General features: G+C 43.3%; 1 protein-coding gene across 1 annotated transcript; it reads left to right on the top strand.

Moving 5' to 3' along the window:
- Positions 1-2,759: 2,759 nt before the first annotated feature.
- ARL6IP5 (ADP ribosylation factor like GTPase 6 interacting protein 5) lies at positions 2,760-17,307 on the top strand. The gene is made up of 3 exons (XM_030569969.1): positions 2,760-3,001; positions 14,874-15,091; positions 15,494-17,307. Exons 1-3 carry the CDS (start codon positions 2,826-2,828, stop codon positions 15,664-15,666), a joined length of 567 nt encoding a protein of 188 aa, XP_030425829.1. The 5' UTR covers positions 2,760-2,825; the 3' UTR covers positions 15,667-17,307.
- Positions 17,308-18,851: the final 1,544 nt, after the last annotated feature.

Below are 18,851 nucleotides of genomic sequence, written 5' to 3'. Positions count from 1 at the left end.
TGGAATGAAGAAGGACTTGAAGAGCCAACCCCATACAGATGGCAACAAAGAGTCCCGTGGCACCTTATAGACTAACAGAAATATTGGAGCGTGAGCTTTCGTGGGTTAATACCCACTTCGTCAGATGCATGTACCCCATATAGATGTGACTAAGGCTAGAAGAAGAAATGTATTTTTTGTCTTATCAGTGTTATCTGTAATTGGCTTTCTGCCTGAACAGAGGCTGGCACAATCTGATAAACACTAATGGACTGAGAAACAACAAATATGAGTAGTCCCATTGTATCCAAAGGAGCTGCTCATGTGTGTCAAGTTACTTATTCCTATTAGTTGTTGTGATATTGATGCCTAGGTATAGGGAGGTTTCTGTGAGGTTAAATGGAATGGGGTATGATAGGATGTTTATGCAGTTCACCTCCCTCCATTAGAATTTAGGGAATGGACTGAAGTTTTCCATTCTTTTCATCCCAAAGCAAAAAGCAGAGGGAATGATATGGTCCAAAGACTGCAAACACAACATATGTGGAAAGTAATCTCAAAGACTACTGAGCAACATTGTAGAATCCCCATTGACAACTGCATCCTGCCAGGTAGACGCATACGCAGATCATTGATATATTTAAAATAAGAATTAGTGAACACCCTCTACACAACATAGGCATCATTTCTGTTGAAACCAGGGCTAAAGTGAGGCCTGATCCAACTCCCATTAAAGTCAATGGAAGTGGGATTAGGCTCAAAAAGAACAAGATAACTGGATAAATGGAATCAACCTTTGCTGATGTACTTACTGATGGCTGGAACTAGCCATCATCATTACCTGAGTCGCACTGAATTCAAGCCCATTTCTGCAGCATGAATAGTCTAGAATTCATGAAGTGATTTCAATTAAAACAGCATGTTAATTTCAGTTTTGATAGTTACAGTTTATTGAACAAAAGGAACAAGCTTTTGGCAGTGGCCTGTATGTGCTATAAAACATCAAATGCATTGGTGTAAAATATTTTGTGAAAAATAATAAGAATTTCACACCTTACTCATAGACTCATAGACTCATAGACTCTAGGACTGGAAGGGACCTTGAGAGGTCATCGAGTCCAGTCCCCTGCCCTCATGGCAGGACCAAATACTGTCTAAACCATCCCTAATAGACATTTATCTAACCTACTCTTAAATATCTCCAGCGATGGAGATTCCACAACTTCCCTAGGCAATCTATTCCAGTGTTTAACTACCCTGACAGTTAGGAACTTTTTCCTAATGTCCAACCTAAATCTCCCTTGCTGCAGTTTAAGCCCATTGCTTCTTGTTCTATCATTGGAGGCTAAGGTGAACAAGTTTTCTCCCTCCTCCTGATGACACCCTTTTAGATACCTGAAAACTGATATCAGGTCCCCTCTCAGTCTTCTCTTTTCCAAACTAAACAAACCCAATTCCTTCAGCCTTCCTTCATAGGTCATGTTCTCAAGACCTTTAATCATTCTTGTTGCTCTTCTCTGGACCCTCTCCAATTTCTCCACATCTTTCTTGAAATGCGGTGCCCAGAACTGGACACAATACTCCAGTTGAGGCCTAACCAGCGCAGAGTAAAGCGGAAGAATGACTTCTCGTGTCTTGTTTACAACACACCTGTTAATGCATCCCAGAATCATGTTTGCTTTTTTTGCAACAGTATCACACTGTTCACTCATATTAAGCTTGTGGTCCACTATGACCCCTAGATCTCTTTCTGCCATACTCCTTCCTAGACAGTCTCTTCCCATTCTGTATGTGTGAAACTGATTGTTCCTTCCTAAGTGGAGCACTTTGCATTTATCTTTATTGAACTTCATCCTGTTTACCTCAGACCATTTCTCCAATTTGTCCAGATCATTTTGAATTTTGACCCTGTCCTCCAGAGCAGTTGCAATCCCTCCCAGTTTGGTATCGTCCGCAAACTTAATAAGCGTACTTTCTATGCCAACATCTAAATCGTTGATGAAGATATTGAACAAAACCGGTCCCAAAACAGAACCCTGCGGAACCCCACTTGTTATACCTTTCCAGCAGGATTGGGAGCCATTAACAACTACTCTCTGAGTACGGTTATCCAGCCAGTTATGCACCCACCTTATAGTAGCCCCATCTAAATTGTACTTTCCTAGCTTATCTATAAGAATATCTTATATATCTTACGCTAATTTGAGTCCATGTATTCATTATATGTATTCAACTGATACTTTGTAAAAAATTCACGTCAATTAAAAAAATATATATTTTAAACTAATGCTCCTCCCTCCCCGTTTTCAGTGAGTACAGTAATGTACACAATAATCCCTAGACTCTTAATCACCTGACCTGACTGTAGATTTCTCCTGGGTTTGATGAGCGGTTAGAGGCCTGCAACAATTCTCCAGTAGGCTCACTAATGTGATTTTATTAAATTATTGAGCTTCTCTGCCCCTGGCGAAATTCGCCCGGCTGCTACAATCTCATCCATTGAACGGCAGGCTCATTGGGGTTAACTTTAAAGGCAGTTTTGCAACAACAAAAAGACCTGGAGGGGAAGAATCCTTTGTTGAAAATGTAGCATTTAAAATACCGCTCTCGTGTGCTTGCCACATCGCGTCTCGTTCACGTTGCTACAGCCACCCACCCCCTACAAACCACAAGGGAAGAAGTGGAGGCAAGAGGGAGGAAAAGAACCCCCCCCCCGCTGCTCTGCCTGGCCGGCGCGGGGTCGCTGCCCGCACAGCTGAGCCAGCCGGCGGCGCTGATTCGCTGCCGGGAGCTCTTCAGCCCTGCCCAGCTGACGGGCCGCGGCGCACGGAGCGGATGGGAGAGCGATGGATGTGCAAGTCGCACCCCGGAGAGCCTGGGACGACTTCTTCCCCGGCTTCGAGCGCTTCGCCTGGCCGGACTTCAAAGACGTTTCCAAATGGAACAACAGGGTGGTCAGCAACCTGCTCTATTACCAGACCAACTACCTGCTGCTGGCGGCCGTGGTCATCTCCATCGTGGGGTGAGCCTGCCTCTCCTCTGCGCAGGGGGGGCGGTAGCAAAAGGGGCGCCCCCTCCTTCCTCTGTCTGCGCTGCCGGGAGGAGAAGCTCAGGGTTTGCTCCAGGGCTGCCCGGGGGGCAATTTGCCCTGGGCCCCCTACGAGAATATAGTGTTGCAACTTTTTTCTTTATGGAAGGGGCCCCTAAAATTGCTTTGCCCCAGGCCCCTTGAATTCTCTGGGCAGCCCTGGTTTGGTCTCCTGCACCTGCGACTTGCATGGGCTGGGTTCAGCTGGGTCCTGGAGGTTAGCGAGGCAACTTTTTCCTGGGCTGTTGGGTGGAGCAGACACGGTTATAAAGTGGGATTTAGGATCAGGCTATTGACGGCCGTGTCAATCTGTCCCCCACCCACGCAGTGCTTCCAGCTCTGCTCTTTTACAGGGGAGGCCGCACAGTTATCAGGGCCGCGGCACGAGTCCCAGCAGTTGTTGTTCTTTAGTATCCGTTAGGCCTACAGCTGCATAAGCAGCGTAGGCTAAACGGACTGTGCAAGAACTTGGCTGTATTAAGGGAGGCAGCAAACATACTTGGTTTTTGAATTTAAACCAGAAGAGTTGGTTCTGTTCATCTGATATATAGTTGGCACAAAACCAAAAGGGTGTGACTCAGTGGAAAGCTTGCTGGTGTGGCTTCCTTTTGAAAGCATAGTTGTGTAGTAGGAGTCCTAAAACAGCTCCTCCCCCCAGTCTCCCTCTTTCTCTGTTTGCTGTTGCTTGTGTGTGTGTGTATATGTATGAGTGTGTTGCGCTTGTTTTGGAGACCTATAGTTTAAAACTTAACAGCCAATCAAAATATTTAATGTCTTTCTCAGTCTTAAAAAAACAACACTGAATTTATGAACTGGATGCTGTCACTCTCTTCATAACTCTGCTTTTCTTTTCAAAAATAAAACCACTTCCTCTGCATTGATGTGCTTTCTGCCTAAAGGTTTACAAGCCATAGGGCAGAATCAGGCAAGTTGGAATTTAGAAAGTGAAAGGGGTGTGTGGTTGGCTATTGATGGGTTTTGTGTGTGTGGTTTTTTCATAAACTGCAGGGGACCAATTTTGTTCAGTCATGGTGTTGCGTCCATTGTGCCTGAGGTCAGGATAGGGCTCTAGGTCTGTTGAGGAGGAGCAGGATCAGTCCCTGAAACAGTTAGTTCTGGAAGTCCAATGATAAGAGCAGGATTGTTTTGCACATGGGGTCTCATTCAGGTATTGGTGTACTCTGAGGACAACTGCACCATGGAGCCCTGCCCTTCTGCTCCTGGAGAAAGTATTGTACCCCTTCCTAATGGGGATCTGGTGTGGCTCCCTCTAGAGTATTGCTGTAAGATTTTGAATTAAGGTGTTTTAAAAGCAGATGCAGAAAGAAGTGATAATGGTGTGGGGACCTCTTAATCTATCAACCAAATCATTTGCAATTATCATCTCCAGGCAGTTAATGCAGCAACACTTATCTGAATCCAGAGCACTTAAATAAATAGTGAATTGGTGGTGGTAAGGATCATGTGTTTTTTGTCTGAATCAGGTCTGCCTTTAAGCCTGTGAGCCAGGGCACCACCTTGTTGTAAAGATGCCAGATAGTTAATTTAAAACATTAAACCAGAATGAAAACTTGCTAAAGCAAAGAACCTACATCCAGTCAGATTCCTTGAGGCCCTTAACATGTTGGGCCTAATCTGAAGCCCCTTGAAGGTCAACACCACACTTTTTCAATTGGCATCAATTAACTTTGAGAGGTGAAGTAGTCTTCACAGGTGGGTGATATTTTTACTTTGCATACTAGCTATGGAACTGGCAGCATGGAATAGAATACCTTTTTTTTCTTCTACCTGCTCTAAGCTTGAAGGCTGCTGGTAACTGGAAGTATAGGGGTGTTGTATGGTCAGTGATTAGAAGATGGAACTGGTAGGCAGGACTCCTGGGTTGTTTTCCCAGCTCTGTCACCTTGAGCAAGCTACTTGGTGCTTCTTTAAACACACAAATTGCACTGGCTTACTTCACTTCAGTCTACCCTTAACTGTCAACATTCTTACATAGCTAGAATAGACAAGTAGTTTTAGTTTAGACTAGTGCAATGTCTTGCTGTTAGGTATATCAGTGCAACTTTGTGTGTTGGCCAGGTGTTAGTTCTTCTCTACCTCAGGTTGCTAACAAATGTTCAGTTCTGAAAGGCAGATAACCTGTTAGTCATAATGTACTTTTCAGCCAAGGATCTCAAAAGCACTAAACTGTTGTTGCCACCACAACTTGAAGCTGTTTGGTCTCCTCAATCATTTCCCTACAGATATACAATACTCAAATTCTCAGTCTAAAACAGTGGCTTTCCAAGCTTTTGTACTGGTGACCCTTTCACACAGCAAGTCTCTGAGTGTGTCCTCCCCCCCCCAAATTAAAACCACTTCTTTATATATTTAACATCATTATAAATGCTGGAGGCAAAGCAGAGTTTGGGGTGGAAATTGATGGCTCGTGACCCCCTAAGGGATCCCGACCCCCAGTTTGAGAACCCCTGTTCTAGAATAAGGATTATCCACCTGTAACGGGTGGGCGGGTGGGGAGGAGGAATATTACCCACTATTTCCAGCTGCATGTATGTGTTGAATCTGCCAATAAAACCCCCAGCAGATATGGTGCACAGATCCATAACATTAACTGTTCTGATATTTAATTTTTCAAAAATAATTCCTGAAGTGAAAACACCAGGATAAGGCACATCTGGAGTCTGAGATCTTCTTGCTCCTGAGTTATGCGCCACACTATATAAAGACTTTGCATCCTAAGAGTGCTGATCCTGCCGCCATTGAATGGAATAGCAAAACTGTCATTTATTTTAGCAAAGATAGAGTCCTAATGGAAAAACAAAAGTCCATGCTTCTGGGTGTGCATTGCATAAAGCTTCCCTTTTTAATGTCTGACAGATTGTGGCTGCCTTCACCAATTCAATTCAAATACTGAGTGTGCTGAGCAGGAAAACTGAAGAAAGCCCTGCTGATAAATCATAGTTAGTCATTTGTCTAAATTCTCCATGCTTAACTGTTCACTGGGCAGCAATCCAGTGCTGTATCATGGTTCTACATCTTCTAGAAAACCCTGTTGAAGATGAGGTTTAACTTGCACAAGAGCTTTTATAAGGCCGCAGTGACAGGATTCTGCAAAAAGGCCATTGCAGTGTGTGAAAATTATTACTCTCAACAGCCCCATGGTCTACTCTGTTTTAGAGTAGCTTAACTAATCTCATTCAAGTTGAGTGTGTCTGTAACCCTGGGCTGTATGATTTCTATACTCTATGCTGGAATAGTTTGGCTGTGGTGGTGGTGGTGATGTTGGGCAACATGATCAGCATTTCTTAGGAACTGTGTGTCTTACACATTGGTAGTAAAACCATAAAAACCCTCTCTTTTTATGGTTGTAAATTTGAATCTGACAATAAGATGGAAACTCATTGCACTTCCAACCTGAAGTGGAAACAATGAGGAGTCCTTGTGGCACCTTTTAGAGACTAACACATTTATTTATTTGGGCGTACAAGCCAAGCCCGAAGATACAACCGCATTTGCTCCAATCCCTCAGACAGAGATCCTGTAGGTGTTTGTCTCTATCAAGTGTTCTTAAAACTACAATACCCATCTGGGGAAGTGAAGAAACCGATTGACAGAGCCAGAAGGGTACCCAGAAGTCACCTACTACAGGACAGACCCAACAAAGAAAGTAACAGAACGCCACTAGCCGTCACCTAGAGCCCCCAACTAAAACTTCTCCAGCGCATCATCAGGGATCTACAACCTATTCTAGAGGACAATCTCTCACTGTCACACCTTGGGAGACAGGCCAGTCCTGGCTTACAGACAGCCCCACTACCTGAAGCAAATACTCCCCAGCAACTACACACCACACAACAGAAACACTAAACCAGGAACCAATCCCTGCAACAAACCCCACTGCCAACTCTGTCCATGCATCTATTCAAGGGACACCATTGTAGGAACTAACCACATCAGCCACACCGTAAGGGGCTCGTTCACCTGCACATCTACCAGTGTGATACGTCATGTGCCAGCAATGTCCCTCTGCCATGTACATTGGCCAAACCCAATAGTCTCTATGCAAAAGACTAAATGGACACAAATCGGACATCAAGAATTGCAACATTGAAAAAGCAGTAGGAGAGCACTAGGGTGACCAGACAGCAAATGTGAAAAATCAGGATGGGGGAGGGTAATAGGCTCCTGTGTAAGAAAAAGACCCCAAAATTGGGACTGTCCCTACAAAATCGGGACATCTGGCCACCATAGAGAGCACTTCAATCTCCCTGGACACTCAATAACAGACTTAAAAGTGGCTATTCTTCAACAAAAAAATCTTCAAATACAGACTTCAACGAGAAACTGCAGAACTGGAATTAATTTGCAAACTTGACACCATCAAATTAGGCCTGAATAAAGACTGGGAGTGGCTGGCTCACTAAAAAGAAAAATATTTCCCTCTAATATTCACTCCTTCTTGTCAACTATTGGGAGTGCACCACATTCACCCTGGTTGAATTGGCCTTGTTAGCACTGATTCCTCAACTTGGTAAGGCAGCTCCCATCTTTTCATGTGCTGTATATTTATACCGTCCTACTTTAGTTTTTACTCCATGCATCTGCTGAAGTGGGTTTTAGCCTACGAAAGCTTATGCCCAAACAAATTTGTTAGTCTAAGGTGCCACAAGGACACCTCATTGTTTTTGCTGATATAGACTAACACGGCTACCACTCTGAAACCTCAAGTGAGTACAGGATACCTCTGCCTGGGATAAGGAGCTGCATCTATTGCATCCCTTATGCTGGACACACTGTAAAATTGCAGTATTACTCTATTAAACTAGGGGGAAGCTATACAGAGAACCTACATAGGGTACAGTACCATCTGAACACTAATCTTATCCCATAAAAGCTATCGGGGGAGGTGGGGGGGTCCCAGATGGCAAAGTATAAAGGCCACTAAGTAATCAGCCTATTATGTGCACACTTCCTGTGTGACATCTAAAAAGGAAAATCCTGGGACCACCATGGCTACAACAACACTGCATTTAAAAAAAAAAAAAACAACTTTCATATGAGCCCCCCAGAACTAAGTAGAACTGTGAATCCAGAAATTAGAAGCTAACATTTCTTGGCTATTGTGGTTTCTTACGTATACAATAAAAGTGCCAGTGGGAATGAATCACAGAGCTGCTCTGTGTTAAAACACATTGTTTATAGTAACTTGATTTTTCAAGGCTGGACTTACACAGCAACATAGCTCCGTATTAAGAATATCTCTCCCACTGAATCCTTGTAGCTATTCCAAGATATTTAATATCTGATTATGGTTCCAAAATCAATAGGAATTGGGTGCTTAACTGTCCTGTGCCTTTGTTTTGTTTTTCAGCAGGAGCTACAGGGCCCCATTGTTTTAAGTGCTGTACAAACAGAGCAAAAAAACCCTCTAAAGATCTAAAAACATCTTCCAAAACATTCGACTATAGATCTGTCCTACCATGAAGATTGTACAGTATTAGTTTTTATTCTGGTCAGAGTCATAGAAATATAGGGCTGGGAAGGGACCTCAGGGAGGTCATTTCTTCCATCCCTGTGTGTGGAGGCAGGACCAAATATACCTAGACCAGGGGTAGGCAACCTATGGCACGCATGCCAAAGGTGGCACATAAGCTGATTTTCAGTGGCACTCATTGACCGGGTCCTGGCCATCGGTCCAGGGAGCTCTGCATTTTCATTTAATTTTAAATGAAGCTTCTTAAATGTCTTTAAAACCTGATTTACTTTACATACAACAATAGTGTAGTTATCTGTTATAGACATCTAGGAAGAGACTGTCTTAATGTTGAAACGTATTACCAGCATGCAAAACCTTAAATTAGAGTGAATAAATGAAGACTCAGCACACCACTTCTGAAAGGCTACCGATCCCTGCTCTAGACCATCCCTGCATCCTAGTGGGGGACTCCCACCCTGGCAGAATGAAATCTTGTCTAATAGGTTTCCATGCCTAACTGATGCTGCCTTAGTAAAAGTCAAATCGCTGTGTATTCCATTAAACTTGCACAGTATTTTGGAACTCCTTTGTCATGCACATCAAACACTTAAATTTTAGCTACTAGAGCCTTCACACCATGTAAAAATTGTTAGAAAATTTGGTAGTGTAAAATGAGCTGGGGATCCCAGAGTCCCTCATCTGCTGTGGGTCCCAGGATTAGACAAGGTAGGTAAGGTAACAACTTTTAGTGGACCAGCTTCTATATGTGTGAGAGAGACAAGCTTTCCAGCTACATAGAGCTCTTAGTACACTTCCCAGATCTGAAGAAGTGTCACAGCTAACTACAAGATCAAACAGCACATACTTTAGCATAAGAAGTTAGAATATTTGTTTTCATCTTAGTACATATCCCAAATTCCCAGACCCAACACAGAGCTCTGTGTAGCTTGAAAACATGTCTTGCTCACCAACAGGAGTTGGTCCAAGAAGAGAGATTCTCTCACCCACCTTATCTCTCTGTTCTGATATGGCTTAATAGTCTGCTTACCTGCAGCCTCATGTTGTGGTGGTTTGTTTTTTTTAACCTGCAGTCTCTTCTCTTCTCCCCACTCCCTGGTCCTTTTGATTCTTTTCTTCTTCCATTAACTTACTGCACAGTCATTATCAATTGACAAAACAGCTTTATTCCCCCCTCCCCCGCGCCATGTTAGCTGATCGATATAGTTGGAATAATTCCCTATGCAAGATGATCACTCCAAAGCAGCAAAATGCCACTTTATTTTTAATTGCTTGGAGGAGTTGGGCTTAAAAACAAAAAACACACACACACAATTGGAAGGGTAAAAACAGTGAGGGTGTGCAGCAGTTCTGTTTTTGTTTCTTTGAATATGGATGCATTTTTTAATCTGGTTAGCCTCCTACATGACACAGCAAAATTTGGGAAGCATCTGAGGAAATGGTGAGTAGTGGCCCTAGCAGAGGAATATTGGTAGCTGGTCTCCTGGCTTCTATTCCTGGATGGTGCTTCAGTAGCTGTTTCATGTATGTGAAGCTCTTTGAGATCTCAGGATGCTAGCAGTGTCTGAAATATTAAATAGACTTAGTTCACCCAGTAATAACACATCTGTGGTAACTCATAGAGGTTGGAAATCTTATCCCTATTATGTTTGCTTATAGGGTTGTCAACTTTCTAATTGCACAAAATCAAAAAACCTCTGCCCCACCCCCTCCGAAGCACCGCCCCCTGCTTACTCCATCCCCCCTTGCTCTCCCCATCCTCCCTCACTTGCTCATTTTCACTGGGCTAGCTTGTGGGGGTTGGTTGTAGGAAGGGGTAAGGGCTCTGGCTAGGGATGTGAGCTCTGGGGTAGGCCCAGGGATGAGGGATTTCGGGTGCAGGAAGGGGGTCCAGGCTGGGCGGTGGAGTCAAGGGGTTCGGAGTATGTGAGAGGTTCTAGGCTGAGGCAGGGGGTTGGGGTGGGGGTACAGGCTGTGGGCAGGGGGTGTGGCTAGAAATGAGGCATTTAGGGTGCAGGAGGGGGCTCTGGGCTGGGGCAGAGGGTTGGGGAGGGGAGATGAGGACTCCAGCTGAGGGTGCAGACTTGGGGGTGGGGCCAAGGATGAGGGATTTGGGGTGCAGGAGAGTGCTCCAGGCTGGGACTGAGGGAGTCAGAGGGCAGGAGGGAGATCAGGGCTGGGGCAAGGGGTTGGTGTGTGGGGGGTGCAGTATCAGGGGTGAAGGCTCTGGGCAGAACTTACCTCAAGCAGCTGCATGCTGCCTCAGGCGCCACCCCTGCAGCTCCCATTAGCTGCAGTTCCTGGCCAATGGGAGCTGCAGAGCCAGTGCTAGGGGTGGGGGCAGCGCATGGAGACCCTTAGCTGCCCCTACACCTAAGGAGCCAGAGGGGTACCTGCTGCTGCTTCTGGGAGCCATGTGGTGCCATGGCAGGCAGGGCACCTGCTGCCTGCCAACTGGACTCTTAAGGGCAAGCTGCCAGGTTCCCTTTTTGACCAGGCGTTCCAGTCGGACACCTGGCAATCCCACTTGGCAGAATTTAGTCCTGTACATTTAAGCATCAGTTAAACCTATGCAAACTGTACTGGCTTCAGTGAGATTGCATAGATGTGGCTGAGGGCAGAATTTGAATTTATGCTCTCTTGAAATAACTCATGCCTGCTCACTTACTGGAATGTGGGCATGGGGGAACAGAGACATAACTTTCTTGGGCCTCTAGAGAAAGGGTGCATATCTTATATGTATTCCCTCTAAATGATGATATTGTGTTGAGGGTAAGCCTAGTCACAGTCACAAGGCAGTTAGCAAAAAACTCTGCTACACAATAAGAAACAAAGCTTCTGCCAGTGTTTTAATAGAGACTTTCCTGAAGTAAGGTCACATGCAAAGCAAAACAAGCTGACAGGTGTGACAGCTGCTAAATAAAGCACAGGCTCAATCTAGCTCCGTTCTTAAAGCATCCCTACTTTAAAAGTTTAACACAGTGCCACCTCTTGAACTGTCCTCTACCTAGACCAGGGTAAGCAACCTATGGCACTCGTGCCAAAGACGGCACACGAGCTGATTTTCAGTGGCACTCACACTGGGTCCTGGCCACCGGTCCGGTGGCTCTGCATTTTAATTTAATTTTAAATGAAGCTTCTTAAACATTTTAAAAACCTTATACAACTAAACTATTGTTGTATGTAAAGTAAATATTATAGACATAGAAAGAGGCCTTCTAAAAACGTTAATGTATTACTGGCACGTGAAACCTTAAATTAGAGTGAATAAATGAAGACTCGGCACACCCTTCTGAAAGGTTGCAAACCCCTGGCCTAGACTCATGTAAAAGAGCAAACTCACTGGAGCACTGTCTGCCATGCCTAATTTACAAATGGTGCTGGTGCTAACCCACTGGGGGCCATCAGCAGGAATATTCCCACCCACACATGAATAATTAATGGAGGGCCCTAAGCAATTGCTTAGTCTGCTTATGCCTAGTGCCAGATCTTCTTACAAAAGAACTATTTGAATTCTTAGCTGCTGGAAAAACTAGCCAGCTGGGCTATCCCCTCTCTGTGCAACCTTTGTTTCTTATTGTGTAGCAAAGCTTTTTGCTAACTGCCTTGTGACTGTGACTAGGCTCACCCTCAACACAATATCATCACCTTCACTTTTTTGTATGTTGATTTACACCCTTGACCAGGCCATTATGGAAATATGCTACCACGATGAGAGGTAGTATGGTATGTCTGTTTATATTTTAGAGACATTGGATTGTGTGTGTGGCCTCAGGAAAACCTAACCTGTAGCATGTGAGAACCGCAAGCCATGTGTCTTAGAATTCAGATTTCAACAACTCAATACCTCCTCCTAATATCTTGCTGATCAGATGTGTCTTCTGCCCAGCTACTTACAATTCCTCCAAACACCCCTGTAACTACAGACTTTCAGCCTATAGGTGTGGATTTACTCCTTCTCTCCGATGGCACTTATTTCTTGTGAGCATGATTCTGTTGTAGCACTGCGGGAGCAGGAAGGAGTACTGCATAATGCAAATGTCTTTCAGTGATGATGATACAGGGAAAATGGCATAACACAGAACATCCACATTGAATTCAACAGTGTTGGGGAATCTGAACCACATGGCTCACATGAATATTCATGTTCTTTGGACAGCACTACTACTAATCTGCCTTTATCTGGCTCTGAATGATCTCATTTGATACTTACACTCACTGCTGCTTTGTACTCTTTGCAATTCATCCCACTTCAGAAAGCATGTACTTCAGATTAACTCTTTCCTCGGAAAAGCTGTCTTGTGGGATCACTTGCAGCTGAGGAAGTTCAGCTGCACAAACTCTCTCTAGAATACAACTTTAAAAAACATGTAAAGTAGAGATTTGGTATGAACTACCTGTCAATACGGAGAGAAATGTTCTTCCATTTAATGTGTGGGTGGAAGTGATTTATACAAACTTCCAACTTCTAAAGTGGAAAAATAAATAAAAGCTTCTGAATGTTGAAGTAGAGTATATCAACTTTCCTACAAATGTTTAACTGGGGACAACCTCCTGCACCCAAATCTAGTGACCGGCTACTGGCAAACTATTAAACAGAGCAGGTCATTTCTCATAGAAGTTAACAAGGTTAATCCTCCTGGTGGAGGGGGGAAAGGAGGTGTATTTAGACTTCAAAAATATATATACTAATATAGTCTGATCAGAAATCCTGCTGCAGCAGAGCACAGATTTAAAATAACTTCTGCCTGGAGTAACGCTGGTCATTTTTTCCAGCCTGGAAGCTTAAGAGACTGTTAAACTAAATATAGTCTGTGGCTGACTGCAAGACAAATGACTCAAATATTGCAAACAGGCCTGCCCTATCAGAGTTCCTGTGTGCCATGCTGGAGCTCAGATGTGAATAACAGGAGCAGGTGGGTAGCTAATTTGGGTTTTTATATTCAGCCAGTTGTCCCATCTTTGTTGGGACAGCTGATCTACAGAGGAAACTGGAGATGAGTTGTTTCAAACAAAAGTAATTGATTTTTCCCCTTTCCTACAGAACCCTTTGTCAGAGTAGTGTAACTAGATAATGTGTATGAAATGGCTCTTCGTTTTTGTTGGATGTTAAGGACAGACTATAAATGCTACCATATGCTACAGCAGTTGTCCAACGGGATGCACCAAGCTTACTGCTGATGTAAGTGTGGGCAGGTCACTTAACTTTAGTGTTACATCTGGTTATGTCTGAGATGAACGATGGCTTGAAATACTGGAATTGCTATAGTAGGGATGAACCCCATTTGACAAAGTGGCAAATCAGGATCATCTTGGTCATACAAACAGAACTGTTCTTAACTATGGGCTTAAAAACAACCAAAAGGAAGTACTCCTTCACACAATGCCCAGTCAACCTGTGGAACTCATTCCCAGGGGACATTGTGAAGGCCAAAAGTGTAAATGGCTCAGAAAAAGAATTAAGCTTATGGAGGACAGGTCCATCAACTCTGTCCTAGACCCTAGTTCCTTCTGACCCTGAGAGACACCACCTACCTGCAGTTTGCACCTGTCACGCTGATAAAAGTAATTGCCCTACCTAGGGATACAGACTGTCCTGATTTTGGGGTTTGATTTTGATTCTCTGCATCTCTCACATTTACAACATCTGAAGATTTAGAGTACAAATAGAAGTCAAAGTACCATTCTGCATAATAGTCAGGGGGGTGGGGGTAATGTAAATAAAACATCCTGGCCTGAACCTTATCTGAAGCTCAAGGCAGTACAGTGGGTAATCAGTAGCATTCTCACCTCCTGAAGACTAGGTTAGATCCTGTTTTAAACCACAAATGGAGAAGACAAGTCCCAGCAAGCACTAGGCCATCACACCATCTGGCATTACTGTTGGATGCTGCTCAGGAAAGGCCCAGGAGGGAAATGGGTGGTGGCATTTAGATGTGCTGACAGTGATTCCTGTCAGGACTCTTTTTTTAGCCAGATGTGAGTTCCTTGCTTTCATGAGTACTGAACTCCTCCAAAAACCAGGGCAGGGGAGAATAGTGTGTGTAAATACACACAAGAACAATACTAATTCAGTGCATCACTTACCAATGGCTTACAGTCTCTGCATGACAACTTGTGGCTAACAAAGCATGACATGTGAATGTCAGAAGCTGGCTGATAAGGGTTTTGAGGCACTGAAGCATAAGCCTTGTCAACGATCTCCATCCTCCTACTCGTGTAATAGTGAGACACTCAAACTGAATGCGTAACTTGTATGTTCTAAAATGAAGATGTTGCTCAAACACTTTTTTTCCCTCTCTTTCTCCCCAGATTTCTGAGCCCACTGAACATGATCCTTGGTGGCACTGTAGTAGTGCTGGTGTTCACAGGTTTTGTGTGGGCATCACACAACAAAGACATCCTTCGCAAGTTCAAGAAGCAGTACCCAACTGCATTTGTGGTAGCCATCCTGCTGTCTAGTTACTTCTTGATATCCTATTTTGGAGGTGTCATGGTGTTCATATTTGGGATAACATTTCCTCTACTATGTAAGTATAGCTTTTCTCCCCCCTTCCCACGACTAGAACTAAAAGCTCAAGTCTATTCACTCTGAATTAATGCTTGGCTTCACTTAATATACAAAATTTGAGGTTTTAAAAATTGTCCCAAAACAAATCTTCTTCTACAACTGACTTTCAAGGCTGCTAGCAAGTGAAACTTGAAGGAATCTATAGTTTTCCTTTTTAAGAACAATAAACTGTATTGGAGGTAGGACATATACTTACATGATTTCTTAAGCAGACCGTATCAGTACATACGTGCTAGACTTCCAGCTTCCTACTTTTGGATGTCAGCTCATTTACAGAATCAAAGTGCCAGATGAGGAGCACTAAAAAAAACTAGGTATTACATGTTTAACTGACACGCCCCCCATTTATTTCTGTTCTTAGTGATATTTATCCATGCGTCTCTGAGGCTTCGGAGCATAAAGAACAAACTGGAGAATAAAATGGAAGGAATAGGTTTGAAGAAGACCCCCATGGGTATAATACTTGATGCCCTTGAACAGCAGGAAGAGAACATCAACAAACTGGCTGATTACATCGCTAAAGTGAAGGAATAAGGGGCACATAATATGGCATTCTTATCTGTTGCAGGAATTTAGTTGCTATTTACTCTTGTCAAAGCTTGCTTTCAATTTGTCTGAGATGCACGTACTGTACAGATTGACAATGGCAAGACACAGGTACACAAAGTTATTCAGGGCTCCACTAAGACTGGGGAGGAGAGAGGCACCTTTCTGTAATGCCTTGTTTTCTGGCAGGGAGATGGGGGGAGAAACAAACATGAATTGCAGTCTCTGAACCTGTTCTTGGTGCCAGTGTCATGTCTCAGTATTTATAATGCACTTCATTGGAGGGATGGTATGGGGTGGGGGGGCTGTTTAGTGCACTACTGTTGGCTAACAACGTCACCAGACAAAAATCTGGCAAAGTCAGGACTGGCTGAAAGCTCTGTCAATACACATTTTCATTTCCTTACCCCGCCCAACTCCCCTAAAAGACCCTCAAGGGGGTGTTGTCTTAAGTTTTTCAAGTGGTTTATATTCAAGCCATCTCCTCTGAAGTAGCAAATGGAAAGAATAAATTGACCAGAGCACACAAGTCACCTCACATGCTCCTAAGTCCGTTCACGAAATGTAACATTTTCTTACAGCAAGAGATCAAAGTCTAAATGGGCAACATATGTAAACTATATAGCACCCTTGTCCAGCTCTGCCCACAATACACCTATGCAGATTTTACTGAATTCTGTAGAAGAAGCGCATGTGTCTCTGAAGGCTATGATGAGGCTTAAATGTTTCTGAAATCTTGGCGCGCTCTCAAAGTCCATGGAAGCTTTTTTTTTTTTTTTTTGCCATTGACTTCAATAGAGCCACAATTTCATGCTTATGAGGTGTGGGGTTTTGTGATTATTTTTTTATATATATTTTTTTTTTAACTGGACTTTAAGAATAGCTAGGACATTATCTTATTTGGAGTTCTGTGTTTTGAAAAACAGAAATGTCACTTGAGATTTTAGGACTTACCTCATTGTCCAAATTGTGCTTTGACTCTCTTCCAGTTTAAAGACACTGGCTAAAACGTACATTTTGTTAACTTATTCCACTTGGGGCTTTGTTCAGGGGAAATAGGACTAGATTTCAGACATAAAAACAATAAATTGCATATTCTTAGAACTATTTCCAAATTCATGTAAGCGATTAGTTTCAAGAGCTATTGTTACAAATCTCTTCAGTAAACTTCAGCTTGACCTAAACCATATGCATGGAAAAACGTATGCAGATTAACATAATGTGTAACTATCACTCTTGCATCTCTCCTTCTTTTTATGAAGTATTTATCCGTAACTGACTTGATTTACATGGCAGGTATAGCAGATACCCAAAAACCTCTTCAGAGTTCATGTATGTAGTCGTGTGTGCACACGCATGGTGTCTCTTCGAAATGAATTGTGGAGGAGTCTGAACACCTCATTCCATGCAAATGTTCAAGTGATCAGTATTTACTGGATGTTTTGTCTTTACATGTATATTCCAGGGTAAGAAGCAATGACTTGTTTCTTTATTATAGTACCTGTCTTAGCTTTTGATGAGTAGTTCTTGCTACACTTACAGAAGAGATACTAGCCTATGACTTCATGAATATATAGTTACATTTAGAATTTTAAAAATGAGTTGTGAAGAATAAACTTTAACAATGAATAAAATGGAGTGCATTTATTTCTTTTTAAACTAATCATAATGCAGAAAAGTGAGCTTTAATCAAGATCACACTATTTTACGATAACACAATGCAGTTTAAGTGACACAACTTTTTTGGTTTTTGAACTATGCTCACTACTTTACATATAACAAAAGCACAACACAATACACTGTGGGTCTTCTTTCCTTTTAGAAAGGAAATGGATTTGGAACATGCCATAGTGAGTCACTGGATATCTGTGTCCTTTTGGGTGAGTGCTTTTCTGGATGGAGGAGAGTAGGGAGGGCAGCCTCTTGGCCTACTTTGAGAAATGGTATGCTTACTAAACTGGGTGGTGTAGGGTTAAACCAAATTTTCCAGTGTTCAGATTTTTAACTTTAAAAAGAATGCACAAAAACTCCAAAGTGCATATACAGACCAGTTACTGGAGCACAGCTACCTTATGTGAGTAAATTTTCAGTTTCAAGCCCCACCAAACTAAATTTCTACTTTAGATGCAGCTTGAAGGGAGATTATTTCCACCTTCGCCTCCTAACTTAAAAACAACAAAAAAAAACCCTCAGTGAAACCCCAAACCAAGTGGGAGTAAATCAGTACAGTATGTGTCAGGGGAGGGGAAGCCTGATTTGATGTTTTGTTTGTCATTTGAACAAAAGCTTTGGCAATAGAGAGAGAGGTAAACTACTATATTTCCTCAAGGGAAATTAAAGCAAATGGGGACACCTTCCTATACAAGATAACAGGCTGTATCTTTACAACAATAATTCCAGTTAGTATCTGCTACTGGGTTTTGTGGGAGAGGGTGGGGTACAAAGCCTAGAACAACCCCTTATCCTTGAAGTTTGATCCTACTTCTGGCCTTAGCAGAATCCATTGGGCCCTTAAAGGAGGACACAACTCCAGAGGTGCATGCATTGTTGATTTCTAGAAGAAGCTACACCCTACCCAAATATGGTTGGCAGCAGGGGCAGCTCTAGGGTTTTTGCCACCCCAAGCAGGCTGCCTTTGGCAGTTTGCCTGCGGAGCGTCCGCTGGTCCCGCAGCTTCAGCAGACCTGCCAAAGCCACGGGACCAGCAGACTCTCCACAGGCATGCCACCAAGGGAAGCCTGCCTGCTGCCCTTGCAGCACTGGCAGAGCCCCCCACAGCATGCTGCCCCAAGCACGCGCTTGGCATGCTGGGGCCTGGAGCCACCCCTGGTTAGCAGGAACTATTAAATGCCTATCAGAAAAGTGTGGGAGATGGGCTCAGTTACCTTTTTCCAACCCTAATGAAAATAAGGAGTTTGCAGAGGTCTAGGCAGTAGAAAAAGTAGTGCAATCCCATTAGGGTTGAGGTAGGAGAAGCAAGTAGTAGATGTGATAAGGTAACTCATTGAAGAAAAAGGATGGTGATGTGATATGCATCCTGACAACCACCGTTCAGAGCTGAACCCTGTGAATGGCGTGACACCAGCCATGACTGCACTAACTATAGAAATCTACAAGGCACTAATAGCTCTTCATACCATGAGACTCAGTCCAATGTGGATAAACTTCAATGG

Source organism: Gopherus evgoodei, chromosome 7 (assembly GCF_007399415.2).
Source record: "Gopherus evgoodei ecotype Sinaloan lineage chromosome 7, rGopEvg1_v1.p, whole genome shotgun sequence".
Lineage (NCBI taxonomy): Eukaryota > Metazoa > Chordata > Testudines > Testudinidae > Gopherus > Gopherus evgoodei.
Note: the sequence above shows the minus strand (reverse complement) of the source record. Positions and strands in the feature narration are given on the sequence as shown.